The sequence below is a fragment of the Staurois parvus genome, unplaced genomic scaffold (assembly GCF_062004578.1).
Source record: "Staurois parvus isolate SC_StPar_1 unplaced genomic scaffold, SC_StPar_1.0 ptg000670l, whole genome shotgun sequence".
Taxonomy (NCBI): domain Eukaryota; kingdom Metazoa; phylum Chordata; class Amphibia; order Anura; family Ranidae; genus Staurois; species Staurois parvus.
In genome coordinates, this window is record NW_028318466.1 from 2,437,559 (window position 1) to 2,451,855 (window position 14,297).

The 14,297-nt window shown below is 38.4% G+C and overlaps 1 protein-coding gene across 1 annotated transcript in view; it reads right to left on the bottom strand.

Moving 5' to 3' along the window:
- LOC149447777 (collagen alpha-4(VI) chain-like) overlaps window positions 1–14,297 on the bottom strand; it is a 194,016-nt gene that overhangs the window by 107,701 nt on the left and 72,018 nt on the right. The window contains exons 10-14 of the mRNA XM_089652063.1: window positions 13,582–13,931; window positions 5,888–5,966; window positions 2,550–2,695; window positions 2,349–2,441; window positions 392–445 (exon numbers count right to left, since the gene is read on the bottom strand). Coding sequence (XP_089508189.1) covers window positions 392–445; window positions 2,349–2,441; window positions 2,550–2,695; window positions 5,888–5,966; window positions 13,582–13,931 — 722 coding nt within the window. The remainder of the gene's footprint in view (window positions 1–391; window positions 446–2,348; window positions 2,442–2,549; window positions 2,696–5,887; window positions 5,967–13,581; window positions 13,932–14,297) is intronic.

The window sequence follows — 14,297 nt, forward strand, 5'->3', positions numbered from 1 at the left end:
ACACTTTCTTGTTGAGGAGACTCTCCCTATCTTCTTGTGTGAGTACTGGGACATGAGGTAAAACTGAAATTGTCAGCCGTGAATGTGACTTTCACCAAAACTTCTCCAGTGGGAGAATCAATCACTCTCATTCAAATCACCTGGAAGATTAACCTGCAGAATGTTTGCTGAATGCCCTATTGACAACTTCATAAACTTGCCTACAATTGTAGAATGTCTTACCCAACTCTCTAATAAGATGATTTCCCGGTACAATACATGGTTCCACATTTACCCAAACAAATGTCAAATCCAATGTGCTGTAACTTTTTAAATTATATTAAATTTAAATTTAAACTGTTTTTTAAATTTGTTTATTCTAATCAAGTAAGATTTAGTAAATTTTACGTACAGGTCCACCTTCCTCCCCAGGATGTCCAGGAGACCCTTTTACTCCAGGCCTTCCCTAAGGACAAAAACACAAAATACAAATGAGCTCCATACACTCTGTCTGTTCATACAATTAATGGGACAGACATCACATCTGTTCCCACAGTCAAAGTCAACTATAAATGTAAAAATACACTATAAAAATAGAACCTACATGCCTTTTTTACATTTGCAATCATTTAGTGTAAAGAGTGTGAACTCACCTGCTCCATGCTCTTGTATCTTTTGGCATTCAAATTCCAAACTAATAGAATATTCTTATCTTGTCTTCTGGTCTTGTATTTACTCCCCATACTTTTCTAAAGTCTACTTTTTGCAAAGGTTATATTCATCCCAGTGATCATGTCATCACTACTTTTAAAAGGTAATATCTAGGTACGTAAGGTAGGTTTGTATGCTGTGTGGCCATAAAACAATATGTGGCCATAAAAGAGGTTAAATAAGAAACATACACAAATACATTTCCAATTGTAGTCTTAAATTATCAAAGATCCTCAGTACTGCACCTACGTTTGTAGACAGAAAACATCTGGCTAAATTTCACATGGTTGCATACTTATCTCTCTAGCTATGCTAGCAGATTTAACAGACATACAAGAATACAGGATAAATTTATTATAACTCCATTAATTTAATAGTAATACAGTAACACAGACCATGTGCGATGAGTTAGCAGATCACAACACGTCCGCATCCAGTATAAAATAAATACGTGCAGTTTGGGAATAAAACTCTCCAAACAGAGCAAAACCAGCCAATAATTAGGAACAAGAAAACTAAAGAAAAAAATATACAACTGTGAGAAATGAAATAGTGTGCTAAACTGCGTAATTTTCATGTAACCTAGATTTATTTTATTTGGATGAACGTTCCAACTATAACAACTCTAGGGGGCATGGAATAAATAGAGCTACTTACCTTTTACCTTATTCCCTCAGGCTTACTGAAGTTCAGCTTTAAAGATGTCTGCAAAGTACTCTGACTTCACCTTGTCATGCCCAATGTGAATGTTTGTTTCAGGTAAGTGTCCTAAAGTACTGAAGGTGAAAATAGCCAGATAGATAGCATTTCCAGAATATGGCCCACCATGGCATCCCCATGTTTCCCTCAGTCTCAATACTTTGAGGAACGGACCCTGAACAAACTGGAAGGTTGCAGGCTAGAGTCAGAAGTCTCTGCATACTAATGCCAGGCGTGTGCCACAAAGAGCATTGTAGACATTAGATCACCATGGCAGCCAGGCAACTAGCATATGTAGCAGAGGCCAGTCAATTACAGTTTCTATGTTCCCTCAATACAGGTTTCCTTTAAGGTGTATGTATTGAGCAAATTCCTTTCTGCTTTGGATAGTGTTGGAAAGGGTTAGACACCTGTCAGCTTATTTTTTGTTGCATGTGTCCTACTGGGGAGATTTCCCAAAACTTCTGGAGAAACATTAGGAGGAGAGGAAATCTCTATAATTTGGGAAGAGGAATTCTCATCTTAGACAGTTATTACTGCAGCAGATTTCCCTATCATTAGAATTGCCCTCAACTTTTTTTCTGGTGAGAACTGTAATATTTTGGATCTCCACTGACTTTCTGTCTCAGATGCAATAATCATCAGAAGAAACAAATAGGAGGATCTCCCTATAGGAGACACAGATAATAATGGGGTCTAACCCTTCCCTACTTTAATCAATGCTAAAAAAGTGTTTGGGCTATGCACATGAGTAAGAGATAACATGCATCTATTCAAAGAGCATAAGCAATTATGCCTGTATGCAAAAGGGACTGCAGTAGTAGTCAATGTCCTACAGTGTAGAGGATGACAGGAAGTCAATACAAACACCTTCAGGTACTTATCCTAGCTGTATTTAACACAAATGTAACATGAATCATCAGAAAAATAAATATATTGATTCAGTTGAATAGTCTCACCTTTGAACCTGAAGGACTAGGAAGACCACGAGGACCAGCATGTCCGAGACATTTACAAATGACTTTGCAACATTTTCTTTCAGCAACTGTGTCCTGTCAAAATGGACATAAAACTGAGATAGTTATGAAAGCAAACATATAATAAAAATGAAAATAAAAAATAGCTAATGTATAATGTAGTTATTTCAATTTAAAACTTACGATTTCTTTTAGCATTACACTCGGCAAATCATAAATTCCAACACTTAGTGGCTGTTCGTAGGAGAACCCTCTTCCAAACTCAAGTTCCTGTAATTCTTTAAAATTATGCACACCTTCCAGTCCAACCAACAATAAAGCATCCAAACCTGGATAACAAGAAGTTAGATGACATTTTTTATTTGCTGTGTACAGAAATAATACAGAATAGACAACATTTATAGCAATTCCTGATCATGAACATGTTTTAGTGTCCAACTGGATGTTTCATAGAATGACAGTTTATTACATTCCACTGTAATGTTAAACCTTGAATTTTGCCTTTTTGGTTGAATATTACAGAAAATACTCAATAAAAATGGCAAACAGCAAAATGCTGTCAAAACACAGATGAACAAGTGTAAGCTATAGTTACTTTCTTAGTTGCTGATGGCTCCCTTGTACAGATATTTATTCAGTAGAGTGATTAGCACTATTTCTTGTAAGGATTTTCACAACAGGAGTGTAGGATATGAAAACCACATAGGAGAGATTTTGGCAGTACTACTTTTGCATGTTCATTGCAGCTTAGTGAGATAATATAATGGATTTCTAAGTCATAAATGGTATTCCTACCATATTTTAAGCCAAACCAGATGGTGTATATTGGTCACTATGAACTTGTAGTACATAACAACAAATTCTGAATTCAACATTACAAATGCTAGTTTAACAAAACAGGCCTTTGTGAACATAAAAAAGTATATAATTTTGCTCAGTATTTTAGCAGTAAACAATCATTACTAATACACAATTACTCAACCCTTAGAGTTGGCTTTAATCCTAAACATAAGATACATTACAGCATTACAAAAATACATCATGCTACACCCTGCTTCTGACTGATTTGTGTAGTGACATGGATGGAACTTCTTGAGTGCTTAAAATTATGTGAATCATAGGTTTCCATTTTGTGCTATGGATCAGTTTCAAATCTTCAAAGGTTTTATAGCAACACAAGATATACAACAGCTTTTGTCATGGTCTGCTCATAATATAGAAATACCTTTTTTTTTCATAAACTTGGCATGACCCTGAAAAATTATCCAATTTGCTTGGCAAGTTCCTGACAAAGAATCTGATGTGCTTGACATATCTTTGAAAGAATGTCCAAAGTTCTCAGTATTTCTCTAAAATTGCTCCTTGTATTCAGCATGTACCTTACAGAAGGTATTGACATAGTAGCACAACATGTCCCAGAAAAATGTTTGTTGCTCAGCATGTCTTTGGCAGAGTAGTTAATGTGCTCAGAATATCTTTGGCAAAGTAGGCAGTATATGTTCATGACCTTAACAGGTTGTTCAATGGATTCAATGTGCACCTGGTAGAGTGCCATATTTCATCTGGCATGTCTTTATCAGGGGTTCACATGTGCTCAGAGTGCCCAGAGAAGTAAGAGTTAAGCATGTCCATTGCACAGTGTTTAGTGGGATTCACCTTATTTAGCATAACCTTGCCAGGGCTCTACATATATGCAGTCCATGTGTTATAAATATTTATTGCAAAATGTACAGTGCACTCAGTATGTATATTACCCACCTAAGGACCAAGCCTTTTCTGGCACTTTTTGTTTACAATTAAAATTAAGTATTTTCTGCTGGAAAATTACTTAGAACCCCAAACATTATAAATGTTTTTTAAGCAGAGACCCTGGAGAATAAAATGATTCTAAAAGCGACCCAGGGGCTAATCAGCCACTCAGATTGCTTTTATGAGAAAGAGAATAGCTGGTTGGAAAAACAAATACTGGGTTATGACCGATAGCTTCAGCCATAACCCTGGTAAACCACTTCAAAGCTGCAACATATATATATATATATTGTGACAGTATGAACAGCAAAGTGATGGATGGACGATATGTGTCACCTCGCATGAGGTCATACTGTGAGGTGTAAGGTGGAGTCCACTCCGGGTTTTCGGGGCCACAATGGCAGAGGTGGTTCCGAACCAGAGTTTGAACTCCACTAATGACCACCAACAGGTGATATAAAAAGGGCAGGGCTGGAGCAAGGAGTTGCTCGTGGCCTGGGACTCAGAGAGGTATTCTGAGAGAGCTGTGTGTGTACTATACCTACAAGAAAAGGTTTGCTTTTGTTTTGTTTTTGGTGACAGGGAGAAGCCCTTCACCTCTGAGAGAGGAAATGTCTTCTGTTTAGTTAGTGCCTGGATGGCAAGGGTTTATTTTGATGTTTTGTTTATTTTGATATTTTCTGCAAACCTTTTAAATAAAACTGACAACCAGTCAGATTTTGACGAAAGCCTGCTGTGCGGTCTACCTTTGTCCCAGGGAAGGAGATCCCCCACCTGAGCTAACCCCACAATATATATATATATATATATATATATATATTGCGATCTTGAAGTGGGTATTACAGCAAATCCATTGCAATAGGTTTGCCCCTGGCAGTGTTGTTAAATGTTCACCAGGTCCCTGCAAGAGTGTTCAGTGTATTTGGCCTATAATTTGCAGAGTATCATATGGTTAGCATGGCTTTAGTAGTGTAGTCTAAATGGTTAGCAAAAACAAGCAGATTGCTCCTTTTGTTAAATGTGTGTCGGTATGGTAATCTTATGTATAGTCATGTCCCTGGTACTAGCATAGCCCTAGCAGGGTGCCCAATGTGTCCAGCATGTACCTGATATGCTTTTTTGCTATATTAATTAACCTCTTTTAAGAAGAGTGGCATAATGGATAACCATACTCTTGGGCCAAACATTTTGCAATCTAGAAAATCATATTTAGTGTCCATGACCCAAAGCTGCCCCATTGCCCATAATAGAGGTACTTATACAACTAGTGCCCAGAATTAACCTTCCATGTATGGTTTTTGGTGAGCTGGACATGTATAGAAATGGACAGTTTATACGTATAATAAATCTCTGACACTAAAAGGTCATATATATGAATAAATATATCCAAATGAAACTAAAGCCTTAGATCCATGTGTCTCTTTTAATCATACCAAAATATCTAACAGTCAATGAGATCAATACCCACGTTTTACGGCTCTATTAACAGATATATTGCTGAGGACCGGTGCTCCTGGCTGGGATGTTCATTCCCAAAACATAAATCCATGATGAATACAAGCTGCTACCTGGTGGGGTCCATAATGCAAGTCTTTATTTGCTACATATTAAAACAGTGTGTACAGCTGTATTATGGATTATGGATATTATGGATTTAGACTTGGATTTTGGAACATACTGCATAGCTGAATTATATTCATCAGGGATACTAAAATATCTACCAAAACAGCCTTTTGATTAAACGGTATATCTAAGTGAATATTTCCACAAACCTTGCTTACGAAGGGATTCTGAAGTCTTCTTTAGAGCTGCTATAGAATCATCAAGTCCATCCGTAAAAACAATTATGACCTAGAAAACAAATATGTACTTAGCACAAGGAGAATTTTAAAACAAATCAGAAGGGTAACATTGTGATAATGCACAATTAAAAATATGTAAATGCTAAACTCAACATCCCACTCCTAAAGTCAACTGGTAGGCCTGACATGGAGTTATGTTTGACCGTAGTATGGGGTGGTGTCTGACCTTTTAAACCTGACATGGAGGTTTAGCCCTTTGAAAAAACTAACTTTCAAAAAGTCCATATTTGCATGGAAACTTTTGGGGACATCCTGGTAAGGGTGCTTGCCATACAAAACAAGTGTTATTTTGTATCGCATAGAGGTTTACATTAAGTCAGGTTTGTTATTTATATATTTATTTATTTATATATGTAAAAGCACTGCGTAAATTGAAAGCGCTATACAAGTACCTGAAATAAATAAAAATAAATAAATAAGAAATGCATTAAGGGCAGAATTTCCCGTTTCTTTTGACAGACCAAAGCAAATAATGGTGGAACCAAATTCTAGAATCCTGGGGTAAAGTTATGCAGCAAATTACAAATTATTGCTCCAGTTTTGAACAGCCCTAGCATCACAAGTTGGTAGTGACAGTAAAAAGTACTAAATGAACAGATTTATAAAGATGCCTAACGCTGTAGAGTAACAGTCCTTTTTTTGCACATGCAGGATATCTTGTTCTACCAGTAGCATACACAAATTTGGTCATTTGCTCAGGCAGACTTGCCTACTCTTTTGATACTAGAAGCCCCTATTATAGGCATGCATGGGGAGGAGATAGGTATGTAGAATCTACTTTTTGGTCAGTAACATTGCACTAAATATAAGCAAAGTGGTAGACCTGTAAAGTCTATTAAAGTAGAAGCATTTGAAAAAGCAAGCTTTGCTGGAAAAGTAAATGCGTAGGCTTCTTCATTTCCAAGTTTACATTACAACACTTATGATTCAAATTCCAGAATATTAATGTGCATACCATATGTAAGGTGCAATTGGATTCCCCAGGTTCAAAACAGATTTGTTAGTTTGCAGACATAGTATTTTAACTGAAGATATTTCATTACTATTTATAGCTGTGTCAATGGCCAGTATGGATATTTTTGTGACATATTTTATGGCCAGGAGGATCATACCAAAGACCCAACATCATCAGATGCAGATACAAGAAACTCTGTTTTACTATTGGTATGGCAACTGATTTGTAACCACGCAACACTGTAATCATAATACCATAATGAAATTTAACGTAAAAATAAAGAATTTTTGCAAATGAATGAGTTTGTAAAAGCATGAGTATGCAATTTTATTGTGCAATTTTGTTTGACAGTCAGTGTCAGTATGATGCCACAGCATATACTACATTTATGGAAGTGTCCTAAATGAACTATTAACAGAGCTGCTTACTGCCCACGCTTTTGATACTAACCTCTGTGTACAGGTGTCTTTCTGTGAATTCTATGATCTCTCCTCCATGAATATATAGGGGTTCTTTTACAAAAAGTGGAAAGTGCAAAATCTGGTGCAGCTCTGTATAGAAACCAATCAGCTTCCAGGTTTTATTGTCAAAGCTTAATTGAAGCTGAAGTTAGAAGCTGATTGGCTACCATGCACAGCCGTACCAGATTTTGCACTCTCCAATTTTGGCATATCAACCCCATTTCATATAATATTGCCAGTGGCATAATTAGCAGTGATCAAGAGTATACTAAGTGTGGAAACACCACCTTTTGGTCTATAAACGTTTAGCAAAATACTGAGATTGAATTTATACTCTTATTTCCTGCTTTTTTTATAGTCTCCAAGTTACATGACCTTTACGTAGTCATGAATGGCTTTCATTTATTTCTTAATCTGATGTTCATCCAATTTGTTTAGTTTTTACAGTATGTATCCATTAGATGTTTACTCTTATTGAATTTTATTAGCTATTATGTGTTTTTGATTCTTTACGAAAATCAGCAGAAAGATGCATCAGTTTAATTAAACACTTGAAAAGTATATAATTTATGTTGATGTCTTTGTGTTTTCTCCTTCATTTTCTACTCCCTTTTGCACTTGTGCCACATAAGAAATAAGATCTACATTTCTAAAAACTGCCAAAAAAACCCCCAAAATCTCCAACCATTGCTGTTCAGTGATTGCACCAATGGCTGTTACTAAGGAGTAAGTGGATGCCTAGTTTCTGAAAAGCCTCCTAAAATGGACCTACCTTTAGAGATATTGTGTAAGCATGGCTCAGCCAACTTCTGTTGCCTCTTACCTTGTGAGTTGCCAGAAAGCTACGATGTTACTACAATTCCAGTCAGTGATCACTAGTGGAGGAGTGACTGAAGAAAAGCTTTATGTTGACTGGAGCAAGTTAATAACATAATTCCCCCAACATGCATATTTGAGACCTAGTTAATTCCACTATTGCTGTATGAGGTGTGACAATTTAATTTCTGTAATGGACTGTTAAAAACCCTATCAAACACCTCTGCATTCTTCAAAAGATCGGTTGAAATTTGAAGATGATGTTCTTTCTGATCCCAATATTCCCAAATCCTCCATTAGCATCCGCAGCACTGTTTTCCTGTTCATGTTCAATTCTTCTGCCATCATTCACACTTTCAACTTCAATCAGAATGTGCGAGGGTTCACACTCTATCCATGTTTGCGTCTTTGCATTTTTGACTTCCCACTTCTAGCGTCATTGTGGACATCTTCCCATCGTTCCTTAAACCACCTATACCATTCAAAAACACTTAATTGCTTCATTGAATGTTCACCAGAAGCCTGTTGTAACAGAGCTAAAGCTTCACTCGCACTTGATGCAAAATTTGATGTTAAAGGATAAGTTCACTTTTGGGAACATGTAAAATGTTCCCGATCCTGTAGCCGATCCCCCCCTCCCTGTGAAAGAAGTATGGGGAGAAGTTCTCCATACTAGCTGTCATTTTTTAAAAACAGCGTGGCCATGCTGGACTTCACCCAACACAGCTGCATCAATAATTCACAGTGTTTTGTGAGTTAATGGAATACTAGTCCCTACAGCCTTAGTGGCTGTTGGCTTGGCACTGTGTAGTTCATTGAGTCTTCCTGTCAGAAGTATCGACTTAAAATGAAAAATTACTTCCTGAGGACGCCGCTGGGCGAAACGTACGTCGAAGTGTGATTCCATTACTTCCAGGTTCGGGGATGTGACAACTGGCCCCAGTGAGAGCAAAGCATGGAGTGCACGTCGGCCATTTTTGGTATTTACAGGCTGTAAATAATGGTGCTGGTTTATTAGGCACTGCCACATGTGAGTGCATATCTGTTTGATTTTTATCCAATTGCCACATTAATAAATGCTACACTTAGAACACTTTAAAATCATTTGGTTTATTTGAGCGGCTTGTCATTATTTCTCATAAGGAAAGGGGCATTCTACATTGAGTATCCAGTTAAATTGAAGAATTTGTTGACAACCTACAATGCCATATCCCGGGGCTTGTTCTGTGGAGAGCTGATGAAGGGGAGGAACACCCTAGGATTACCAGAGGTGAATGGTCCAATGTACTGTCAAAAAATACGCTTTTGACCGCCCTAACTGGGGTCAAAAAGGCCTGGTGAGTGAGCAATTCACTTATATCTCATTGGCACCTGGTGAAGACACATACATTTATGGGCTACAGCACTGCAGTTCAAAAGGACTGTCACTTTTCAATAACGGTTATATATGGACTTTAATTGGTTAATATATATTAGGATGACCTAGCACCTAAATAGGTGCAATCTACACCAGATGCCTTGAGTTTGGGGCATTGTTTGTTGTTGGCTTCCTATATATATATATATATATATATATATATATATATATACAGTTGCAAGAAAAAGTATGTGAACCCCTTGGGATTATGTGGCGTTTTGCATGAATTGGGCATAAAATGTGCTCTGAACGTCATCTAAGTCACAACAATAGAAGAACACAGTCTGCTGAACATAATACTATACAAACATTAGATGTTGCCATGGTTTAATTGCACATAGCATGTAAACATTCACAGTGCAGGGAGGAAAAAGTATGTGAGGCCCTAGCTTAATGACTTCTCCCAGAGCTAATTGGAGCCAGGAGTGAGCCAACCTTGACTCCAATCAGTGTGATGATATTGGATGTGTTGCTGACAGCTGTCCTGCCCTTAAAAACACACACCTGTTTTGGGTTTACTGGTTTCAAGAAGCACTGTCTGATGTGAACCATGCCTCGCAGAAAAGAGCTCTCAGAATACCTACGATCAAGAATTGTTGACTTGCATGAAGCTGGAAAGGGTTACAAAAGTATCTCCAAAAGCCTTGATGTTCATGTGTACATGGTAAGACAGACTGTCTACAAATGGAGAAGGTTTAGCACTGTTGGTACTCTCCCTAGGCATGGTCGTCCTGTAAAAATGACTGCAAGAGCACAGCGCAGAATGCTGCATGAGGTAAAGAAGAATCCCAGAGTGTCAGCTAAAGACCTACAGAAATCTCTGGCACATGCTAACATTTTTGATGACACATCTACAATAAGGAAAACATTAAACAAGAATGGAGTACATGGGAGGATACCACGGAGGAAGCCATTGCTGTCCAAAAAGAATATGGCAGCACGTTTGAAGTTTGCAAAAGAGCACCTGGATGTTCCACAGCACTACTGGCAAAATATACTGTGGACAGATGAAACCAAGATTGAGTTGTTTGGGAAGAACACACAACACTATGTGTGGAGAAAAAAAGGCACAGCACACCAACATCAAAACCTCATCCCCACTGTAAAACATGGCGGAGGGAGCATCATGGTTTGGGGCTGCTTTGCTGCCTCAGGGCCTGGACAGATTGTTGTCATTGATGGGAAAATGTATTCCAGAGTTTATCAAGACATTTTGCAGGAAAATGTACGACCATCTGTCTGCCAACTGAAGCTCCGCAGAGGATGGGTGATGCAACAGGACAATAACCCAAAGCATACAAGTAATTCAACAAAACAATGGCTGCAACAGCACAGAATACACCTTCTGGAGTGGCCCAGTCAGAGTCCTGACCTCAACCCGATTGAAATGCTGTGGCATGACCTTAAGAGAGCAATTCACACCAGACATCCCAAGAATATTGCTACACTGAAACAGTTTTGTGAAGAGGAGTGGTCCAAAATTACTCCAGATCATTGTGCAGGTCTGATCTGCAACTACAGGAAACGTTTGGTTGGGGTTATTGCTGCCAAAGGAGGGTCAACCAGTTATTAAGTCCAAAGGTTCACATACTTTTTCCTCCCTGCACTGTGAATGTTTACATGTTATGTGCATTTAAACCATGGCAACATCTAATGTTTGTGTAGTATTATGTTCAGCAGACTGTGTTCTTCTATTGTTGTGACTTAGATGATGTTCAGAGCACATTTTATGCCCAATTCATGCAAAACTCCACGTAATCCCAAGGGGTTCACATACTTTTTCTTGCAACTGTATATATATACAGTCATGGCCGAAATTGTTGGCACCCTTGATATTTTTCCTGAAAATCAAGTATTTCACACAAAAAAGGTATTGCATTAACACATGTTTTGCTATACACATGTTTATTCCCTTTGTATGTATTGGAACAAATATAAAACAGAGGCAGAAAAGCAAATATGACATAATGTCACACAAAACCCCAAAAATGGGCTGGACAAAAGTATTGGCACCCTTAACTTAATATTTGGTTGCACACCCTTTGGAAAACATAACTGAAATCAGTCGCTTCCTATAACCATCAATAAGCTTCTGACACCTCTCACCCGGAATTTTGGACCACTCTTCCTTTGCAAACAGCTCCAGGTCTCTCTTATTGGAAGGACACCTTTTCCCAACAGCAATTTTAAGATCTCTCCACAGGTGTTCAATGGGATTTAGATCTGGGCTCATTGCTGGCCACTTCAGAACTCTCCAGCGCTTCTTTGCCATCCATTTCTGAGTGCTTTTTGACGTATGTTTGGGGTCATTGTCCTGCTGGAAGACCCAGGATCTTGGACGCAAACCCAGCTTTCTGACACTGGGCCCTACAGTGCGACCCAAAATCCTTTGGTAATCCTCAGATTTCATGATGCCTTGCACACAGTCAAGGCACCCAGTGCCAGAGGCAGCAAAACAACCCCAAAACATCATTGAACCTCCACCATATTTTACCGTAGGTACTGTGTTTTGTTCTTTGTAGGCCTCATTCCGTTTTCGGTAAACAGTAGAATGATGTGCTTTACCGAAAAGCTCTATCTTGGTCTCATCTGTCCACAAGACGTTTTCCCAGAAGGCTTTTGGCTTACTCAAGTACATTTTGGCAAACTGTAGTCTTGCTTTTTTATGTCTCTGTGTCAGCAGTGGGGTCCTCCTGGGTCTCCTGCCATAGCGTTTCATTTCATTTAAATGTCGACGGATAGTTCGCGCTGACACTGATGCTCCCTGAGCCTGCAGGACAGCTTGAATGTCTTTGGAACATGTTTGGGGCTGCTTATCCACCATCCGGACTATTCTGCGTTGCAATCTTTCATCAATTTTCCTCATCCGTCCACGACCAGGGAGATTAGCTACAGTGCCATGGGTTGCAAACTTCTTGATAATGTTGCGCACTGTGGACAAAGGCAAATCTAGTTCTCTGGAGATGGACTTGTAACCTTGAGATTGTTGATATTTTGCCACAATTTTGGTTCTCAGGTCCTCAGACAGTTCTCGTCTCCTCTTTCTGTTGTCCATGCTTAGTGTGGCACAGACAGACACACAATGCAAAGGTTAAGTGAACGTCTCTCCTTTTTATCTGCTTTCAGGTGTGATTTCTATATTGCCCACACCTGTTACTTGCCCCAGGTGAGTTTACAGGAGCATCACATGCTTGTAACATTCTTATTTATCCGCAGTTGTGAAAGGGTGCCAATACTTTTGTCCAGCCCATTTTTGGAGGTTTGTGTGACATTATGTCGAATTTGCTTTCTTTCCTCCCTTTTTTTGTTTTGTCCCAATACACACAAAGGGAATAAACATGTGTATAGCAAAACATGTGTTAATGCAATACGTTTCGTGAGAAATACATGATTTTCAGGAAAAATATCAAGGGTGCCAACAATTTCGGCCATGACTGTATATATATATTGTATTTTTCACAGCGCTTGGCTATTTAAAATTATTCTTTACAGAAGTATCGGCTGGCCCGTACGGGATATACGAGCAAGCAGATACACTGATAGTCTGCAGAAATCCTGCATGGCATCAGCAATCTGCTGATCTGCAAAAAAATGTGCATTCATTAGTTTTTGTAGAAATGTGAACTTATCCCTTAATCTACTGCTCCAAATTCCTGTCTGTCATTTTCCACCAACAATGCAACACGCACACACATGTTATTTCTTTTACTACTCCATAAGACTAAGTCAACTGGTCTACGACCCAGGCGAGTGTGAGTTAGAACATGTGAGAACATGGTCAAGTGCAAATGGCTGTGTGACTCACCATGTAGTGCTACACCGTGGGCATTCCAGGAATTAAATTGTCACACCTTGTATATCGTTACATGCCAGAAATGTATTTATGCAGACTCAAAGTAATTGTTGGATTCACTTTTATATACTGTACAAACAGACATTATAAAACGGTACTCACTTTTGTTTTCTGTGGAGGCAAAGCCTGCATTTTTTTCCAAAGTGATTCCAGGAACTGGCCATTTAAAAAGTTGTCAACCGTTGACTGAACCTCAATATACTTTCTAAGAATGTCTTCATTATATTTTTCAAAATCAGATTCAAAGTGAAATGTGGAGTCTGGACTGGGAACAGCATATCTAAATTGTATGTTTACTGGTGACCCAGTTATACAGCTCAGGTTGCTCAGGGTAGACACATGCTGTAACACTTCAGGAAGGAAGCGGTTAAGTTTTTGCAGCAGAGCAGATGTAGTGGATGGTCTACTTCTTCTAGAGTAGTCAACAGACACTGTGATGTCTATGCTGCAGTCTGTAACAGGAGAATGTTGGAGTTAGTAACATTAAGAAAACTTACTGATTACATTTAGTGAGGCTCTTAAAAGAAGTGCTGAAAGAGAAAATAAAAGAACATTCAGCTAAAGAAGAGGCTCCTGTATGGAAATGTTGCAGAATAAAAATAATGGAAATTGAGAACAATGGACTTGATTTAGAAAAGTGTCTGCATTACAAATTACAGTCCATGTTTCCTCACATCAAGTGACTGGATTCTTCCTTTGCAGTACCATAGAAAGAAGGGAGATTCGAGAAATACATCAATTATTGAGTGCCAATCAGATTCCACCTTTAATTTTTCTAGTGATGAAATGTATGTAAACCCATTAGAACTACTTATTGC